This window comes from Hippopotamus amphibius, chromosome 8 (assembly GCF_030028045.1).
Source record: "Hippopotamus amphibius kiboko isolate mHipAmp2 chromosome 8, mHipAmp2.hap2, whole genome shotgun sequence".
Lineage (NCBI taxonomy): Eukaryota > Metazoa > Chordata > Mammalia > Artiodactyla > Hippopotamidae > Hippopotamus > Hippopotamus amphibius.
Genome location: NC_080193.1, coordinates 143,293,191 through 143,315,098, shown reverse-complemented (window position 1 = coordinate 143,315,098; position 21,908 = coordinate 143,293,191). Strand labels below are relative to the sequence as shown.

Below are 21,908 nucleotides of genomic sequence, written 5' to 3'. Positions count from 1 at the left end.
GCCTGCCATCTGTTTTCATATAGCCCAGGAGTTAAAAACAGGTTTTAAATTTTTAAATGGTTGAAAAAAATTTTTTTAAGAATGATGCTACATGACACGTGAAAACGATAAGTTCAAGTTTCAGCACCCATAATTAAAGTTTCATTGGACCCCAGCCACGTACATTTGCTTTGTCTCTGGCTGTTTTTGTTGAGACAATAGCTGAGGTGTAATTGCGACAGGGCTTATGTGGCTGAAAATATTTCCTTTCTGGCCATTTGCAGGAAAAGTTTGCTGCTCCCTGCTCCAAAGTTAAAACTGACCTGAATACAAGCCATGGATTTAAAACCATTTAAAATAGTTAAGAATAGCCTTTTTATTTATTTATTTTTTTTGGCATTTCTATTTATTTATTTATTGGCTGCACTGGGTCTTCATTGCTGGCACACGGGCTTTCTCCAGTTGCAGAGAGCGGGAGCTACTCGGTCGCAGTGCGTGGGCCTCTCATTGCAGTGGCTTCTCTTGTTGCCGAGCACGGGCTCTAGGCACACAGGCTCAGTAGTTGCGGCTCGAGGGCCTAGTCGCTCCTGGGCATGTGGGATCTTCCCGGCCCAAGGATTGAACCTGTGTGCCCTGCATTAGCAGGTGGATTCTTAACCATTGCACCACCAGGAAGCCCAAGAATAGTCTTGAACACCAAGACGTTCACTGGCTCAACCACATTTGAACAATAACTAGATGTGCAACTACATACTTTAAAAGTTGTTCATCAATCCAAGGACTGTTGTATTAAGGGGAAATAATCATTATCACGACAGTAACAAGTCAACACTGTGCTTTTCAAGAACTAAGAGGTTGTCCTTCAATTTCATGATTAATTTTTTCCAGACTTACAACCAGCATCAATGCACTGCTAGTCATATATCCCAGGACCAAAAAAGCGAAGATGCCATTTCTCTAAAAGATAATCCTTTCTTATTCTCCCCTTCAAAAATTACATCAATCTTCAGGAGAACTTTGGTAGTAAACTTTGTAAATGATGCTCATGTCATGATCTGATGGAAAAAATAATCAAAGCTGAATTTTCTCTGGCAAAATTTCACCCATCATCGGACTATAGAACACGTGGAAGATTCTAAAACAGTTCAGGTGGGGTTTCTTTGTTTTGTTTTGTTTTGCAAACAGATGGCTGGGTTATGAAAACTTATTGAATATATTCACCATACAATTTCCTCAGATGAAAGACTCTTCTGTGATAAAGGGATATAAGCCTCAATTGGTTGTCTCCTGTACAGCCCCATTCCTTTTTCCCACCCCCATCAATTATTAGGCTCCACTTTCTTACTGAGGTCACAAGACAGCATTGCTGACTTGTCCTTAAAGTAAAACAGCTACCAAATAAAAATAGTGACCGAGCTGGTGGCATGAGGGCAACTGGATTAAGCCACTCCTTCCTCCCTTACTTTAATGGGATCACAAATTAAGAAGATCACAGCGGCGCTCCTTTGCAGAACTAAAGTCACAATTCCAAAAGGTTCTCAGATTTTGATCAATCTGCTGCCACTGAACAGAAGCATCCAAATATGGCAGCATCTGGGGTAGTTTTAATCAGCATCAACTCTAAGATGGAATTCCTAAAGAAAAGACAATCTCGGGCCCTCATCTCACAACGAGACTCCATACGGAGCACACTGCAACCCAAGTAAATTACAACTGACCCTTGAACAACATGGGTTTGAACTGCGCAGCTCCACCTATATGCAGATGTTTTTTTCAACAGCAAATACGAACGTACCACCACCCTATCCAAGGTTGGGTGTACCCACAAATGCAGAACCACGGATGCAGAGGAACCACAGACACGGAGGACCAAAGGGAAAATCCCACAAACACTCTGGACGGCTTGGAGGGTCAGCGCCCCCGACCCCCACTGTTGTTCAGAGGTTGACTGTAGTACCCATCTGTGGAGTGTGACTATTCCTTGCCTTACATTTTCCAGGTTATCGTATGAGAGATTTCTCCATCCAGTCAACTGGAGACTGATGAAGTGAAAGCCATATATAACATGCGTTCCTGATGTGCGCTACTAAACATACCACACAACACTCAAAAATGGTGAGCACAGGCGCTCACGAGGAGAGAGCAGCCACTTATTCGGAAAACTTTATTTTTTATTGAAGGTATTATTTATTTTTATCTTACCTTGATGCAGTTGTTGGAGGAAGAAGGCAAAGCTTCAGCCGCCTCAAACCGTGGTCCCCCCGCTAAGTGGCTCCCACTTAGAACCGGTTTCTCCTAAAATGTCTCACGTGCTAGCTCATTTTTATAAATCCTTCACTCCCTCTTGAAAATCTCTATTTCAGTTGCCAATAAGAGTTTAAATGCTCCTGGAAGAAGCATGCATCAAAACTAGCACAGCTGTTGATGACTGACATCAAGCATGAAGAAAAAAAAATCACATCAATGTTTCAACACATTACTTGCTGAACAACTTCTACTTGGTCCGTCTGTACCAAATGGGTGTGCCCAAAATTGGACACACCAGCAGATGGCTACCAGCACTGTATGGCATGCATGTTGGTGCTGTCCTACACTGCTGAAAGACGAAATACGATCTCCCTAAAGGGATTCTACAGTTTCTAAAATAGTAACTTACATAACAGAAACACCACAGAATCTTTGCACTTGGGCCCTAGATCTCCAAGCCCCAAATGTATGCTGTCTTGCTTTCTAATCTGATTTTCAGTACTTTCGAACAGCAGTCATCTCTTTTCAGAAATTGGTGCTTCTTAGCCAGGCATGCGTCATCATAAGTACTCCAGGTATTCCTTCCAAGGCAGACACGTCCAGACTCCACTTGGGTCACCACACTGAATCAGATACCCTGGGGTGGGGCCCAGGCCTGTGTCGTTTGAAAAGCACACCAGGTGGCTGTAGAGGGCATCCCTGGTTAAAACAACTTTTCCAGATTGTTTTTTTATATTAACAAGCAAATAACTATGACATGTACACGTGCACAAACAGGCCAATATAATCCTGCTCAACGCCTCAGTGCTGTCTGAATGTTCTCCTCCTCTGCCACCCCAATCTTTCCTCCGGATCCTTGTCTTTGAAACTGTCCCATTGTTCAGTGATTTTCCCAGACAAATTTTAGGCCAGACGGTGTCTATATTAGGCACTCTTCATTTTGGGAGGCAGGATGGCAACTTAGATCAGCAAACCGTTCCAAAACAATGCCTTCGTAACATATAGTCACTTAACACATACTTACTCAGCAGAGTCTAGATGTTGTGGTAAAGGCTGAGAAAAATGTAAGAAAAACAAGATGCAGTTCTTGTGCCCTCAATGAGCACGTGTGATACAATTAGGGTGAAATACCCAGGTGAGCTAGGAAAAGCTACATAATCTCATAAAGAAAGCATGTTGATTCAGTATTAAATGACTCGTACGTACAATAAAAACTCGAGGAATTCAGAAGAACTAGTGCTTACTCCAGACCCAGCTGTCACGGCACATCACTGAGAAGGCCTGTGGTTTGGTGTGAAGAATGGGTAAATGATTGGGGCAGAGGCATGCAGGTGTTCCATGCCAGGAACACAGCACACACCAAGGCAGGAATGAGAAAGGTATGGACAGTGAAAATACAGCCCTCTGGAAGGCAGGGGTCATTTGGGTGACTGATACCAGATAGATAAAAGCCAGGCTCTAGCTTTCAGACTAAGAAGGCTAATATGTACCTTGCAGGTGTAGAAAAATCATTACGTTTTAAAGCAACAGATCGTGGAGACAGTAGTATTTTAGGAAAATTATTTTTTCTTTTTGTAGCCAACAAAACATCTATGAGTACGAGATAAATAAGAGACCTAGAAGAGCAATTAGGATCGCGGCCATCGCAGTCGGCTTTACAGAGAACTAACGGAAGTCAGTGGCTAATTGGGTTGAGGTCCCAGCTGTAACAGATGGAAGCATACACACAGGAGAAAACGGGAAGTCTGGAGTGGAAGCAAATCAGAGCTGCCAGTGGGAGACAGCAGAACGATGACTCGGAAGAAATCTCTGCACTGGACACATGGCTTTGGAAGAAACTGGTGAGAGGAGAGAACTTCTACACGGAGGGTGGAAGGCAGAATGAGGAATATGAACGCTGAAGCTGGAGAAGTAACCCACTGAAGACCCAGGGAAAGTGCAGAATAAACAATGCAAACAAAGGCCCTCAGAAAGGCAAGAGGGAAACCTGGTAGCAACCCGGAAGCCCAGGAGGAAGGTGGTTTCACAACAAAGTTCATCATCTCAGCCTTCCGACACAGAGAGGTCAAAGGCCACCGGTATGGACTCCGTTCGATTCAGGGAGAAGACACAGACACCGGCACAGCGTCCAGCCTTGCTATTCAAAGTGTGGTCAAGGGACCAGCAGCATCACCTGGGAACTTGTTAAAAATGCAATTTCAGCCGCTATCCCAGACCCAGTCAGAATCTGCATTTTAACAAGATCCAGGTGACCGATTGCTATGCACACTGGCACAGAAGCTGGTGTCATCTCAGGGTAGTATGGGGAGGGACAGCACTGAGTTCCCAAAGAAGGTCATTGGAGGAGGGGAAGATGGCATGTGAGTTTCAGCACGTGGACGTGTGCTTAGACCCTACTTCATCTGTTCAGCCCTGCAGCTCAGCCGTGGAGCCCAGACCCTTCGCACATGTGGCGCAGCCAGGCCAGGAAGCAATTCTGGCTTTTGATCAGGAGCCCAGATGCATAAATCCTTCTTCCATAAACTGCCACTAAGTTCAGTGATACGAAGGGCTTTGCGGAGTCTATCTGCTCGGTTGTTTTTCCAGGCTTTGTGAATATTCTGACCTCCTGAAGACCCTGTTTATGCTCCCCTATTTACCCAGCCCTAGGATTTATGATATTATTCTGCCTCTCATTTATTTCTCCCATAAAATTAGGTTCCCCTCGAAGCTTTAGATTGCAATTGCTAAAATACTTGCTCAGCACAATTGAAGGCTAAACCTGAAAATGCAACTTTAACCCCAAATGGAAAGAGCTACACAGCATTACTGTTTAAGTGACCAGGTGTCAGGAAAAAGCTCCCAAAGGAAAGAACTGTTAGACAAAGGCACAGTCATATCTCAAAGGATGAAGACGAAACAGAGCAACCAGTCTCAAGGCAGAATCTTCCCTTTGTTGGAGATGTGCTTGATGCGTCAATATTTCTTTCTCTAACTTTCCTACAGATATGTGTACTGAGTGTCACTATTTTAAAATATCACTGTGCTCGAAGAGTTCTCAGTGGGTCTTTTATTATTTTTAACAGCTTTATTGACTTATAATTTACACACCATAACGTTCACATTTCAGAAATGGAAGAGATTTTCATTCCATCCCCCACTTCAAGCAATGCTTCATTAAATTCACCCAGGAATGTAACACAGCCATTTCTTAAAACTCCAGGAGGACAGGACATCATCATGACCCTCCAATAATACATCCCAGTATCTCAGCTTTTACCCGTGGAAAGAACAACTTGACAAGGTCCCCTCTGTTAAAATGCAAACTATACACGTAATGGCTTTTCGGGCCATATTTCAAGGTGACTGATTGAAAATACCAGTAGGCCCTTGTCATCTGCCCGCTGTGTTGAAACTCCGTAAGGAAGCAAACTTCATGTACTGCATCCAAACTGGAAGTCACACATTCTGACAAACTACCCTCCCCCAGTTTTTCATGGACTATTTTTTTTCCCACCAAATGGCCTCTTTGGTCGGGGGGCTGCGGGAGCCTACACGGAGACATGATTTTTCACCTCAGGGATGGTACGCGTAAGGTAGGCAGGTTTCTCCTTCAGAAAGAAAAAGGGCAACTCACATGCTCTCGCAGAACCTCTTCAGCGTGCTCGGCTTCTCCTGGTTGCGTCTCTGTCGGAACCAGCGCTGAATGCTGCGAACATCCCAGTCCAGCTGCTTGGAGAGGCCCTCCAATCTCTTCTCGTCAGGATGCTAGGAAACAAGGTCCCGGGAGAATCATTTTCCTCTTCATCATAAACTGATGTGCCCTTGTCTATATTGGAGGTATTCGTGTTTCCTGTATTTTCTATCTGCTGCTGAGATTTCTACATTGACCACAGAGGACCGAGGCCTTCCATCAGTAGCACGAACAACTTAGGACAAGAAAAGTCACTCAGTATGAAACAACACTGAGAAACATGAATCTCACTCTAACGCCGGTACTTCTCATCGGCAACAAAGGTTCCATGGGACAGCCAACTGGCTGAGTTAGCTCCCCCAGCCTTCAAAGAAGGAGTTTAGGTGAAGGTGAATTTCCAAAAAGACACCATGCAAATATTTCACTTTCTCGGGAAAAAAATGCTGTACCCAATTATCACGTCAGGATAATGTGGGATAGACAAAAAGCATGGAATTATCCCCAAACACCTCACTTTAGCCTAAGGTACCAATTCTATTTATAAAACATTTTCTCTTTCTTCAATCTTCCCCCTCCTCAGTTCTTCACACATTCCTCTTCTACACCTTTCTTGGTCATGCTTTTGACCAGAACTCCATCAAACTTTTTACAATGACTTCGCATTACTTGAAGATGCAAACTTGGTGAAGTAGAAAGAGATCCTATCTATGTTGCCATGTGATGATATTACTCCGTTTCTCACTCTCACTTCTAGAACATTAGGAGATGACTGACACAGGTGCAGTCCTTGTTCCAATGAACCCTCTGAACTCAGTTTCCTCACCTGTTCAAAAGAAGGTAATTTATCCACCTCAACCGTGTTGAGGACCAAATGTAAAAATGTACGCAAATCTCAGTACCTGTTAGTTCTGCCCCTCCTCTCTCTCCAGTGTCTTAAAGGGCATCCTGCCAACAATTACATGAGGGCGGCCTGCCATACGACAAACCCAAACTGAGTTAGTTCTATTCCTTCCTTTATTCTACCTTTGCTTTACAATTAAGGAGATAACGGTCAGAGGACATAACCAAAAATGGGGTAGCGGAGGCAGGCCAACCAGCTTTCAGGGTGTAAAGGTGGAACGTCCATGTGACACCTTTTTAAAGCCTCTCAAGAAATTCAAGGTGTCAGGCACACAGGAAGCACAGCAAATGGCCTTAGTGTTATGACTGAGGTTATAAAATGTGATGAGCTTGTGTCTGTAAAAGTTATTTGCTAACTTTCAGTGCGGTGTGTCCTTTGAGGTGATTTTCTAAGAAGTCAGGACACCATCTACACTCTCCTTCCACATCTCTCAGTTGGAGAATATGGGAGAGAGAAAATGCACAGCCTGCAATATACCTTGGCTATACCATTTTCTTACAGGAATTCGTTTTTAATTTTCATTCATTTTCTATGTCTGTTGAATAAGTAAAACATTCACATGATTCACAAAATAAAAATAATCCCAAATTTCACCTTCCATTTTGTTCCTGTTCCCTCAGTTTCTAGTCTCCCTTCCTACCAGGCTATTCAATCAATTTCTTTCCAAAGCTGTCAAATACAAGCAAATTTGAATATGCATTCTTTTGTCTCCCTTTCCCCCACCTTCACACAAACGGTTGTATTATTCTAGACGTTGGGCTTCTCACTTTACAGTGTATCTTAGAACGTTTCCACACCAAAACATCGGGAACGCTCTCCTTCTTTTGTAGAACTGTCGGGACATGGCATAACTGACCCATCCATCCACTCCACCACTAACGCGCACTTAGGCGGCTTCCAAGCTTCCACTACTATAAACAATGCTGCAATAAATAACCTGGTCATGGGTTATTTTATACACATAGAGAGACAGAGAAATTCCTGGAAGTGAACTTTGGAGATGAAAGGGTCCATGCATTTGTGATTTTTTTACATATTGAAAAGTTACCGTCACTAATGATGTTGCCCATTTATACTCTCACAAGCAAGAGTGCCCGTTTCCCAAAGCCTCATCAGCAGTGTGTTATTGGATTTTTCAATTTTTTTCTGGTCTGATATATAAAAAGTAGTATCTCAGTTTATCTTTGATTTCCTCTTTTTAGGAGAGAAGGATATTTTCTTGTGTTTTAAAACCATCTATATTTCCTTTTTAAAATAGCCTTTTCATATCTACTGCCTGTATTTTTCTTGATCTGCAGGTAATTTCTTTATTGATTTGTAGAAGTTCTTCACTTATTAGAGTGATTAAGCCTGTACCTGTACCATAAATTGCATAGTATGTGTTGATGTGTCACTTGAGTTTCAGAATTAGCTTATGGTGTGTTTTGCTTGTGTTTTCTACTTGCATACATTTTTAAAATCATGTTTGAATTTATCAATCTTTTCTGCCATAGCTTCTGAATTTGGGGTCATAATTAGAAAAGCCTTCCCAACTCTGACTATCAAAGAAATTCTCCTACATTTTACAGTTTTGATTCTAATACATTTATAGTTTTGATTTTTACATTCACTCTTTAGTACATTTGGAATTACCCCAGTATAAAGTGGGAGGTATGAATCTAATTTTTATTCTTTCCAAATGGCTGCCCAGATAGCCCAGTACCTTCATTCACGTTTTCTCCATGAGAAATCAAATCTATTCTTCCACTGTTCTATTACTCATGTGCCAGTACATATGGTCAGGTTACTCAGAAATCCTTATGTATTTTTCTATATGAACTTTAGAATTAGCTTGTCTAGTTTCAAAATAAATGGTAAAACAAGACAACCTGTTGGTATTTGTAATGAGATTATACCAAGTTCTTATACTAGCACAGGGTGACTTGATATCTTTGAATTTGTCTTTTGTGTCCTTCACAATGTTTGAAAATTTTCCTCATGTACCTTGCACATCCTTGTTATATTTATTCCTAGGGATATCATTTTTTTTTTGGTTTCTATTATAAATAAGAATTTTTTTTATATTTTCTAACTGCTTAGTGTGTGTGTGTTTACTAATTTTGTGCTAAACTTCCGTATTGTTCGTGGTAGTTTTTCACTGAATTCCCTTAATTTTCCAGGTATACAGTCATATAATAGCGTATTACTGGAATGTAGTTGGATTATTTTCTTTTAATCAAAATGATGTTAGAGTTCAGAATCCACAGAAAAGATCACCTACTGTTTTCTTTATGTCAATTAACATGATGAATTACATCAATAGATTTTTTTAAGACTGAATACAGGGAAAGCCTTGCATCCCTAGAATAAGCCCTACTTGGTGGGGATGAGTATGCTGCAAAGTTCAGTTTGCAGTTTTTTTACTTGGGGACTTCTCATCAATATTAATAAGCACAATTGGTCTCTAGTCTTATTTTTTAGTGAGCTGTTTATCAGACCTTGTGACTACATAAAAATAGAATGTGGATGATTTTCTTAATTTTCTATACTTTGGTATAGTTTAAAACAGCATTGGAATTATCTGCTCTTTAAGAGTGTTAGAATTTTCTTATGAGAGCATCTGAGCCTGGTACTTCTTTGCAGTTTAGATCTTTGACTTTGATTTGTATAGACACACATGTATAGTTGGTAAATTACATTTTCCTAGAATAATTGCCATTTTATCCAAGTGTTTACATTTTATTTGCCATGTTAATAGAAATACATCCTTTTCCTTTTCCTCAATTTCTGTGACTGTTGATTATTATCAAGATATTGTTCGTTGTTATGTTGTAAACTTGTGCTTTGTTTTCTCTTGATTGGGTTAGCTGACTTTCTGTTCAAAAAAATTACACAGGTACTTCGGAATTTTCAATACTATAGTTTTGCTAACTCAAATTCTATGTTTATCTTTATTAACTTCTTCCTTCTATTCTCCTTCATTTATTTTGTTGTTCTTTTTCCCATGTTTAAGCAAGTGGTTAAATATACATATGAGTTTTCATCTGAGCACTACTTTAGCATAGCACATAAGTGGTGCTTTCATTACTGTTTCCTAAATATTCTGAAATTTTATTTTTACACAAAAGTTGATTAAGAAAGAAAAAGTCTTTCTGTTTTCTGATTTCTAGTATTAGTAAACTGTGCCTATTTTTAAGATTTACTACTGTTTCTTATGTAATAGAAGGTCAATCTTTAAAAATGGTTAACAGGCACTTGAAAAGAAAATATAGTCTCTATATTCAGAATATAGCATTCTGTATGTGCCCCTTAGACCTTCCCTTACGCTTCTTCGAACTGCTATATTCTGTTTTATATTTTGACCCGTCATGACCCAGAGGCAAACTGAAACTTCTTACTATTAAATATTTTCTTCTTTCGTTCTTTTTTATAAGCATGTGGATACACTGATATTCAATGCGTGTACATTCGTAACCCTTTTATCTTCACTGTGAATTGTGTCCTTTGGCAATAAAAAGGCAATTCTTCATTTCACTGAATCTTTTTGATCCTGAATCCTGTTTTTGTAAAAAATAGAAACCCTGCTTTCTTTATTATTTATATTTGCCTGTATACCTTAACTCATACTCTTATTTTCAATATCTGTAATTATTTTATCTGAAGGTGTCTCTTGTAAGCAATGTGAGCCAAATCTGAATTATTTTTTATTACGTGAGTTAAACCCATTTACATGCATTAATATAATTTGTTTGTTTATACTTATCTCATGTTAGTTATGTTTTCTGTTTTGATAATTTAATTTGTTTTATTTTAACAAACCAAATACGGCTGATTTTCCTTTCTTTTTTGTGGGTAATTTTTATTCTAGTGGTTATCCATCTAATCATAATACTCTTGTTCTATTTGTTTTCAGTCAATAAAAATTCCACATGAGCAATATTTAAAACTAGCATTATTTCCTCTTCCTACCCCACCTAATATTAGTCAATAATTTTCTCTCTCTAAAGAGTTTACTCTTGTACTATTAAATATGCTTATGCTTCTATTACTCAATTTGGCTGCTTAAACTGATAAGCTTTGACTCCTGGCTACTAGAGCTAATGCAATTAGTGAATTTATTCTACCTCTCACCTTCCTTCCCTCTTCCTGCTCAGTTACTGTTAGCTGTATCATCTCCACATTGTGAGAGCATATAATGTTTACATTCTGTTCTGTCATCCTGATCCTCACATTTCTTTCTATTTCAGCTCTACAACTTAAATGTATTCAAAACTAACCAACATTCCCAGTAATCTCTTGGTCAGCTGAAATGAATGATTATAATAGTTTCTTCAAAAAAGGACTCATAGAAACAATTCCCCTAAATTTTTGCAAGTTCAATCTGTCTTTAGCCTTTACACTGTAAAAACAATTTGCCTAAATATAAAACTCTTAGTTCACATTTTCCTTGAAAATATTGGAAATGCTGTCCTGTAGAATATTGCTACAGAGAAGACTGAAGTCATGCTGATACTTACCCCTAGATATATGGTTTGATTTTTCACTTGGCTGCTCAAAGAATTATTTCTTTTATATTTCAAGTCTAATATTTTGGGGGAGGGGGAGGTACACCAAGTTCAATCATCTGTTTTTATACACATTTCCCCATATTCCCTCCCTCCCTCAACTCCCCCCCCCACCCTCCCTCGAGTCCCCCCCACCCTCCCCGTCCCAGTCCTCTAAGGCATCTTCCATCCTCGACAAGTCTAATATTTTTAATAATATAAGGCTTGGTATAAACCTTCTTGGGTAAAATTTTACTACATTTTTATTAACACATTAATATAAATCTGCACTTATTTTAGGAAAATTTTCTTAACGTATCTCTCAATATTTATTCTCCTTTGCTTTTCCTTAAGAGATTCCAATTATACAGATGCTAGCTCTGCTTGGTCTATATATCTAATTATTTTTAGCTCTTTCTGATTTCATTTATTTCAGCTTAATTATTTCTATCTCCCATGTTCCACACTGAGAATTCTGCAATGTCTAGTGTTTCCTGTGCTCTTTCCAAATTTGTCTTCATTTCTGTGATAGTTTTAGTACTTTTTTCCGGAACCAACCAGCTCACATTGCATCTCTTCCTGTTGACCAACTTTTTTTTTCTTTAGGTCTTATATGTCTTTTTTTGTGGTCTTCCTTAGAGAGTCATTGCTTTTTTTTTAAATCTACAGTAAAATATTGATCTCAATTTTCAGTTGCCCTGTGGCCTCATTTTTCCAGGGATAATTTTTGTTAGTAAGCGATGCTATGTATTCCTTTCCTTGTCTTTGATGCTGTGTGTTTCTTCTTTATTACCCATCAATGAGTGAGTTGGATTTTCTCAATCAGCTCCTGGTAGTATAGGGAGCAGGGAGGGTACTTTTGTCAGTTCAGCTGCCTTCGAGGTACACTGCCTCCTGAAAACGTGCCATCCACGATGTTTTCTGTGTACTTCCTCAACTTTCTTGAGTTAAACTGAGTCTAGGAGGGCATCTGCCCATCTTGCTCACCTGTTCCTGTACCTAGTGTTGCAAACAGTGGATACAGCTTGGGTCTCACCTTTAGGAGCTGTCATTTTTGCTGGCTTTTCTGAAATCTACCTCCATGGGGCCCTCCAACCACACTTCATGCTTTTCACTTCCTCCTACTCGGCTTCTATCCAACTCCAACTGTTATTGTTTAGCTTTTACATATATTTTGAAATCTAGAGATATATATCTCTTAGTTTGCCAAAAATAAAGTTTGTGAGATTTTCCTTTTTGTGTGTGTGTATATATTTTTATTTCTGTGTTTATAATACAATAAATGTTGTTCTCCATAGTTTGTTTCCTTTTTTAAGATTTCCAAGGAAAAAAATGAACAATTCTGACTTATATAGACATTTTTATACCAGAAATACCTAGGTTAATTTTAATAAACATAACCCATACAAGGATGGAAAAGAAAAATAAAAAGAAATAGGTATAAGAGGAAAATGAGGAAAAACAAATTATAGGAAATCTGCATATCATTTTTAAAATATAGTGTAATATACCAAAAGCAGATTATGATATGATAGTCTCATAATTCTCTACATCATAAAACCTCATTTCATAGCTGACATATATTTTTTTTCCCTTTATGGCTCAAGAACGGATTTAATGATAAAATGAGGCTGTTGGGATTATAGATATGTGCCAAAAGACAGATAGATATATAAATAAATAGATAAATTGATTGATTTATATCTACCTCATTCAGGTAACTCTTGATATAGCCAGTTAAGAAACTGGCTCAAAAGTTTCTCAAAAAAGGGAACTCAGAAGTATTCACTGTAAAGAAGAACAGTCATTCCATGCATCTGAATAAGTCTGACAACTCATAATTGCTGGTTCTTGGGGCCATCACAAGTCTACTGAATCAGAATCTCTAGAAATCGGATGCAGCAATCTACATTCACCTCCTCAGGTGCTCCTAATGTAAACTGAAAAGGGGGAGCCCCTGGCCCAAATAAATGCTCCCTCATTTACTAACCAACTTACAGCCCCAGACCACAATGGTAGGAAGCAGCAGAGCCGATGCTCCAATACACAGCTCAGGTCGGACTCAAAAACCAATGCCTTTAATTAACTTGCAATAGAGGTAGTCCTCCGAACTATTTATAAAATGTTAGATTTACAGAGGAAAAAAAGAAAGTGAGAACGACAAGCAGATGTGACCTCAAAAGGAAAGACTGCTGAAGAATATGAAGGGGTCCAACTTTATCAGCTCGTTTCATAGATGAGAACTGCTCAGTCAGGGTATGTGACCCAGGACCTCACACAGGGATCCCGATTCAGAAGGGCTCACACTAGGGTTTAAAGTTCTATGGTTGCCATCTTGAAATTCGTGATAATTTTGTCACGGGAACGGTGTTTTGTTTATGAAGTCCACTGGGATGGGGGAACACGTGTCAGAGGTTTGGAGTCTTGGCTCACATACGGTCCTGGCACTGCCCCTGACGAGTCCGGGCGGCTTACTTGCCTGTCCCCTGGTTCCCCAGGGTCCCCCAGCTTTCCCCTTCCCGCTCCTGCCTAGTGGCTACTGCTGCCCTGAGTGTAAACACGGAAAGGGGTGGCGTTAGGAACACACGCCCCACGGCGTCTCAGCCCTCTGCACCCTGGGCTGGCAGCGTCCCAGTCCACGTGAGGGATGACGCGGTGGGGACGACCCTCTTGCTCCCCCCAGTTCAGGGACCTAGTGTGTCTTGCAGCAGAGACTGCAACACACTGGGAGGTCCCCGTCCACCAGGGGTTGGGACAGTGGCCCATGAAAAGGGGAGAGGCCTGTCTCAACTTCTCCCCTCGGCCAGAGAAGGGCAGACCTGCCAGCCCAGGAGCTGGCAAGAGGCAAAAGCCCAGCCGCTAGTGGGCTGTACGTGCACTAAATCACAGGGTGGCGTCCCGGGTACCTGTCAGGGTCTGCACGTGCCTCATGGGTATTCCTAAGGGGGCATGACACTAAACACCAAATAAAAAAATCTTGACAGGTCGACAGAGAGAGGCTATGCAAGAAAGGACAAAGCTTCCTATTTTTATGCCTATAATGGCACCTTTTTGTGTCTTTTGAACAAGGGGCCCTGCCTTTTAGTTCTGCACTGACCTCCAAAAATTGTGCAGCCAGTCCTGTATGGAGTAGATTTTAAAGGTTTTCACACTTGAAAGATGATCACCATGCCCTCCTCCAAAGGTGACCTGAAACCACAGTCAAGGCCAGGACGCTGGACGATCACTGTTCAAACTCTCCAAATCCTGCTGCTTGTATTCTGGGCGACTGATCTGTTACTTTCTCATCTCACAAATAACACTGGAGAACTACAAAGAATTCAAGGAAAAGCAGTTCCAACTTTGGCTGCATTTATATTCAAAACCTGAGGCTTCTGCCTTAATCATGTAGAAACTTCCAAAAGAATCACCTTGGAAACCAAGAGAATGTGATCATTAAAATTAGCTAGAAGCAAACATCCTCCAGAGCAGTCCACCTGCCTGCAAAATCCGTTCATTACCTTTACAGAGAAAATTTCCCCAGTAACCATAATAAACATAAGGCAAGGGAAATAAAACGTCCACTGCAGGATTTCTAAAGGGAGGCATAACATTTGGGTAGAATTTGCTTTTTATGCATTTAGAGTAGTTCACAAGGTAAATGCAAATATGTCGTAATCATATTTAAAAAATGAACTTTATAACTCCCTCCACATCTGCTTTTTTAGAGGGGAAAAAGGTGTGTGCTTCAGTAAACTGATGTATTAAATAAAAATGCAATGTTCCTTTTTAATGTTTTCTTCCTTTAAACACTATAGGACACGAGCCCCTTCAGGTTTGAAACCGGCAATGTAAAATTATACCACGAAACTAAAATTCCATTTATTCTACTTTTCTTCCTAGCAGAGATGTTAAAAACACCAGGTGCTTTCTTCCACTTTTCCATTAAAAATATCATTTTTAAAAGAATGGAGGGGGAAACCCTAGAGAATCTTGGCAGAAATGAAGACCATAAAATAAACAAACATGTTTGAATATTTGAATTAATAGTTTTAAGACGAGAGAGAAGCAATACAAATGGTTAGCAATACAAATACCAAAAAAGGAATAAAATTTGCTTAACATGGTCAAATCACATCTTCGAAGCCTCAGTAGTTCTCCCAGGAAAATGAAAGTGGGAAAAGGAACCATTTCATACACAAACACACAATACGTCTCATAGACGGTTACGCTTCTTTTCTTCTTTCTTGTCCACAAAAGAGTAAGTCAAGAGAGAGGTCTAAGTAGGAATCAGCTATGCAGATGCTGTGACTTGCTTTATTTTTTCAGGGCCATAGCTTGAGGGTTTCTGACTTCCGTCTTCCTCCTCCCCTTTTTGCTCTTTATAAATTTATTTTTTTAACTAATTTATTTATTTACTGGCTGCATGGGGTCTTCGTTGCAGCACACGGGCTTTCTGTAGTTGTGGTGAGCGGGGGCTACTCTTCATTGTGGTGCGCGCCGTTCTCATTGCCGTGGCTTCTCTTGCTGCGGAGCACGGGCTGTAGGCGCACGGGCTTCAGTAGCTGTGGCGCACAGGCTCAATAGCTGTGGTGCACAGGCTCTAGAGCACAGGCTCCACAGTTGTGGTGCACGGGCTTAGTTGTTCCGCGGCATGTGGGATCTTCCTGGGGCAGGGATCAGACCCGTGTCCCCCGCACTGGCAGGCAGATTCTTAACCACTGAGCCACCAGGAACGTCCCCCTTTTTGTGCTTAAGGAGACACCAGCTGGCACAGATGGCAATCTTGCCTCTGCCCCCCTCCCTCCATCCCCTGCCTCCTCTTCCCACTCCTGGTTTGGACTTTAACCCTCACCAGCATGATCATCTCCTCTCCCATTTTCCTTACAGTGAATCCGTACTTTACAACTCTCCCGACCCTCGGTCTTCATGCCTTCATGTTGCAGGTCATCTCTCCTTCCGTCATTCCCTTTTTTGTTCACATCTGCCTGTGTATCACAACTGCTGGAACACAGGGACCATGCGATAAGCAAACGGGCATTTTCTCACACATACATTAATTATATTCCTCAGCTGTCCCCAGTCGCCTCCACAAAGTCCCATCCAACTGTTATACATACATACTGCTCATGTCAGGTGCGATTAAGAGGCACAGAATTAGACCAATCGCTATCTAATCTAGATGGTCTTTCGCAGACAAGCTTCTCCCATCAACTTGGGAGTAAACAAACAGTGCTCAAATATACCCACGTGTATTGGGCTTCTGCCCTTTACGACCCAGTCACAATGCTTGTATGCTTTCCAAGAGTAGGCTTTCACGCATGAGGCGAGTCAAATGTTAGTTTTAAACCCAAGAGAGAGGGAATTAAATGATTTCAGACTGAGACTAGTGGTTGTGACAATTCATATGCCCGAAAAGGACAATCCTACCTTTGTAATTGCAGTGAAGACCTTTTCCAAAATGGCATTTGGCTGGGCAATTTGTGGTCCATTGGCCTGAATGTTGAGGGCTATGGCACATGGTTTGGCTACAAATCTGAAAAAAAAAAAAAGAGAGACGTTCAGAAGTTATTCTCTCCACAGCTGTTGTTAATGTCATCAGTTAAACATTACTCAACTGTCCCAATAAAGTGTTGATAGGATTTTACAGGTAGACACTGTCAATGTTCATATGTCTGTACCTATAAAGCAGATTTAACTTTTTTTTCTCTTTTAATCCCCCAGCAGTAACAGTTAAAAAAAAAAAAAAAGAAATCCTTTTAAAATATTTAAACCTCCTGATACTCAAGTTCTAATGAGACTGAACAGCTAGAAAGACTATCAAAAACAAATATAACTGCATAAGCAAGATACATAAACTAAACAAACCATGATTTTGAAATGATATAATTCATGACTTTTCTTACAAACAAGTCATGTTGTATTTTTACTATGAGAAAGTGTTAACTAACCATCTGATTATACATACAGAAAGTATGCTTTTGACCAAACCTAGTGCAAAAATTGGCCACTTTTGCCTCTATGATCAAAGTGTGCTATGTTCAGCTCCAATTCCTTATGACTTCTTAAAATTCTCTACTTTATGGTTATTTGCTTCTTTCTTACAAGGAGTCACGAAAGGTGTCAGGCAGCATGACGTCCCAGCCCTGCTGAACAGTCTGAAATGATTGTAAGCGTTAGCTGCACCGTTTTTATTGTAAGTAAAGGATGATGCCAAGAAGAACGGGAAGACTTAGCTGCACTTCTGGCCGCGTTTGATGTATGAAATGTATGAACGAGGCATGGAAGGAATGCAGGCAGAGGACATGGAGCCCCAAAAGTATGAGGATGTCTCTAGAACTTTTTTAAAAAGAAAAGCATGAGACTTGCTTTAGACTAAATGTTCAAGAAATAAGGTGCGATACATGTTCCTTTTTATTAGTGACATGTAAGAATTTCTATAAATACAAATATCATATAAAAGTATGACCCAATTAATGTACTGCTGGCCAAAGACAACTGATAAATCTACAAAACAGGCCATGAGTAAATCTTAGATGAAGCTTCTTTAATAATAGTGAATGAGTTAAAGAACAGTAGATAAACGAGGAATTTTTTTTAAGGGGGACTAATGAAGTTTAACATACATGGTATGGCATAATATCCCACTGGGTCCTAGTTCAAGTAAAAGAGAAAAAAATGTATTCAAACAGGAAAATAGAGCACTGTGCATGTAACCCTAAACCACAGAAAGATACACACAGAAAACAGAATATAAATCCTGTTTCACTGGGCTCTCTGGGACAAAGTTAGGAAGAATAACCACCTCTCTAGAACGTAAGTCTAGGAACTGGAGTTTTCCCAAGCTTTTGCATTCTCTGTTCTTTTTAATGTAAAATGTTCTAAATCATGTTACCTATGCCCCTACCGTCTTAAAGAGAAGTGTAGCGTTTTTTAAATAACCCTGTGTCTTCACTATGCACAGTAATCGTGGAGCTATGGATGTAGCTAGTGGAAAGAAAGCAAGCTTGAGGGGCAAAGACCACAGAAGAGTGTCCGGAACTTGTCTCCTTGACAGAGTGCCCTGCTTCGTGGTTATCTGCCTCTTCATCGTGAGGTATAATGAGGGGGTGAAAAGGCAGGAGATCAGTGAAAGTTTTTTAAAAAGGTAAAATAGCAAAATTAATTTGGTATAAAAGCCAAAATCGACACCTCCAATGGCTGCTTTCTACTCTGCCCTGTTCTCCTATTTCTCCCAGGCCCTCCCTCGTCTTCCCAATTCCCACAGCTTCTGAAACGCTGTGTGCAAATTCCCTTTTGGAATCTGGCATCATCATCCTTGTAACGACCTCCCGGTCTACTACAGGGTCTGCTTTCTTCTCGTAAAGAGTGTCGCGTCTACACGCAGAGGCTGGTCGCTCCATCTCTGAATACGCCGTGACAATGCCAGGCACACGCAGGAGGGGGTCGAGAAACCTGGGCAACTGGCTTGGTTCTGTACATGTCTGCACTGTTGCCGTCACTGCTGGGAGTGCCGCTGACCGGTTAACAGGCCACCTCTGTGGGCCCCACGGTGGTGCACAGCGCCACGGTAGGAGAGCCAAGAAGTTCACTCAACAGAATCTCTTCAGAAGCAGCTTCCTCACCTCTGCCACCATCTCCCAGTAACATACAGAGACATTCAAAAAGGTTCTTTTAGTATGTCATACAGTATAAGGTTTTACACTTCACTCCTCTTCTTTTTACACTTCGAAAAACTTCTCTGAAACTCTTCTCTAAGTATCCAGAACTAATAACAACGGCATCTTGAAGAAGGCATACCCCTTGATCATCAACCATAAGAAATTTTGATAATCAGAGTTATCAAATAAATATGATGCTCTGTAAACAACGTCTGAAGGATGGGTGGGCATTATCTCTGCTACTGTCTGCCTATGTGTGGGAAGACATTCAGGAGCCTTTCTGAAACCTTGAAAATGTTAAAATATGTGGGCCCAGCGATGGGATTCAGAATGTCCTGCTTGAGCAGTGGAGGAGCTGAGGGTGTGGGGCGTGGAGACTAATATCACCCTGTTTGGCTCTGGAGGATGACTGGTTAGCCAAAGACGGGTAAGATTCCTCAGAGGAGGAACAACCTAAGACAGGCACAGCCGCAGCGGGGCCAACAGGGGTGGTGCATAGAGCCTTCCTTATATCACCCTGTTTGGCCCTGGAGGATGACTGGTTAGCCAGAGACGGGTAAGATTCCTCAAGGGAGGAACAACCTAAGACAGGCACAGTCGCAGAGGGGCCAACAGGGGTGGGGCAGAGACCCCCAATATCTGAGAGAGGTCTCCAGCCCCCAGGGCTGTTTTGCTCTCCACCCCCAGCTCAAATCCACACCTGCTCAACTCAGACCCAGGAAGCAAACAAAGATCATTGCCTCAGTCATGTGAGGCCTTTGATTGTTTATGGGTGTAACCTGAGAATGTTAGCCAAAGAACTCAATAAAAGCAACGTGGGATGAGTCAGCAGGGCTCTTGATCGGAGAGGGCTTGAGCCCCCCGGTCCCACTTTTCTCTTCAGTCTGTGTCTGTGTCTTCTTCAAGCTTGCGGCACCCGTCACTCACCTCGAGTCACCGAGCTGGTCTGGGCACCTGTGGAGCCCCAGCTTCAGAAATTAATCTCTCTGTGCCCAATGGCCTCATACGTAAACAACTGCAATAATTACATAAGTATATAAATTGTGTGTATATACAAACACGTGTGTATGCTAAAACATAATGTTACATGGTGTCGTTAGCTAAAATCTTTGATGTGAGCCCAGAGCGTTTACACACTGTGACTCTCTGGGTCCAGCAACCCCCTAAGCTTCAGCCATGCACATCCAACAAGCTCTGAAAGTACCAAGCAGAAAAGAAGAAACCAGAAACCAAGACAGGAAACTAAAAAAGACAAGGGTCATCAGGTAGAATAACCACTTGCCTCAGTTTACCCTCACAGCCCGGTTGTCCCAGCATCATCATTAATGGTACCACCTTTACTGACAAAAGCATCCCTGTTTGTTATTCTGCCACCATCATCTGTGTTCCCCATTTGGGCAACAAACAGTAGCAACCCTCATCATCAAGCCTCAGACCTGGCATAGGTCCACACTGAGTCCACACCAGCAGTGCCTTCAGGTTCCGAGCCCATCCACACCGGGCCTTCTCTCTGGGTCCAAACCTTCCCAGCTCTCCTATCAATCCCCATGGCCCCCAGGGTGCTGTGCCCACACTTGTCACAGGAGAGTTAGTACGTATACATGTGTCCCTCTTCCCTGTGTGTGTAGTTCTTCTCATGGAGGCTGGAATGACCTTAATGAAACTTCCCATCTCCAGAGACCCAGCACACAAACCCATTTATTCTCCCTCACCCAGATGCGGCAGGGTTATCACCACGCCCACTCTGTAGAGACGGTGAGAGAGGCAAGTGTTCTCCGCCTCCAGGAGAAGGGAAGCAAAGGATAGGAAAGTCAATGTTTTCATCAGCTCCCCATCTTAATTCACTGGCCAAGGTAAGTCCCAAATGCTGAGGATCTGGGGAGAGGGGAGGGGTGTGAGGAGTGACAGACAAATTTAACGGAATTTAACTCAACGGAAGGTTGAAGATTTTTAAAGTTTAAACGGTCCCTGATGGGGATGTACAATAAATCAAGCCACTTCAATCCTCTGAAAGAAGTTACTATGTCATAGAATACTTTTATGAAACGCCTGGCATACTGGGGGCACTTGATGAATATTTGATGGATGGATGGATGAATGAACAAATCAGCTAGAATACAAAGGAAGATGTCCTTCCTATTGTTTCCATAGGGGTTGTGCATTTTAATTCCCTTAAATATCCACATCTATTCAGGGTCCTCATTTGGGACTCAGAGAGTAGGAGACTGATCACTCAATTTCCATTAATTTTCCATAATTTCCATTGTCCCTATAAAGTCAAAGTGGCCCCAACAACCTCTCACTAGGCTCCACCAAGCTCTCACTAGGCATTCTCTTTTCAACTTATCTAGCACAGAGAGCCAAACACTTAATTTCCAAGATTTAAAAAATTTCACAAGATAGGCAGAAAACATTAATTTCAAATCCCAAATGAGCGAAGATATAGTTTTTTATTTTCCTAAAAGTATTATATGATATATACATACATATTATATGATATAATTTTATATAAGATTATATGAAAATAGAAGTGTTATTTGTTTATTCTCCAAAGAATTCGTGAATCACTGCTGGCATTGTTTTTTAAGAAGGCATATTAGACACCAAATAAAACTCATAATGAAACTACGGTAATTTTATCATCTCCTGTCATGGTCCATTAGAGCAACACTGGATTTTTTTTTTCCTCCAATGCTGGTTCTAACAGAAGTAAGTTCATAAAAACTGTCTTTCACAAGGGTTGTCTTAGGAGAGAGAGAAACAGAATGAGATAGACAGAGGGTGGGGTAGAGTACCTACAAACATAATAGTTGAAAGGGAATATGTACTTTCAAGCTTTGATGATCGCCTCCACCAGGAAATGCTCACCTAATTACTTTTTTATCAAAGGCAAGAACACCACCTTCAAAAGATCAAACATCTATGAAGTACTTTCATGTAGTATA

The 21,908-nt window shown here is 41.0% G+C and overlaps 1 protein-coding gene across 3 annotated transcripts in view; it reads right to left on the bottom strand.

The window, feature by feature from the left end:
- The window catches only part of CERS6 (ceramide synthase 6), a 308,139-nt gene that overhangs the window by 201,350 nt on the left and 84,881 nt on the right, over window positions 1–21,908 (bottom strand). For all 3 annotated transcript variants that reach the window (XM_057744992.1, XM_057744993.1, XM_057744994.1), the window contains exons 2-3: window positions 16,733–16,838; window positions 5,843–5,973 (exon numbers count right to left, since the gene is read on the bottom strand). In XM_057744992.1, coding sequence (XP_057600975.1) covers window positions 5,843–5,973; window positions 16,733–16,838 — 237 coding nt within the window. The remainder of the gene's footprint in view (window positions 1–5,842; window positions 5,974–16,732; window positions 16,839–21,908) is intronic.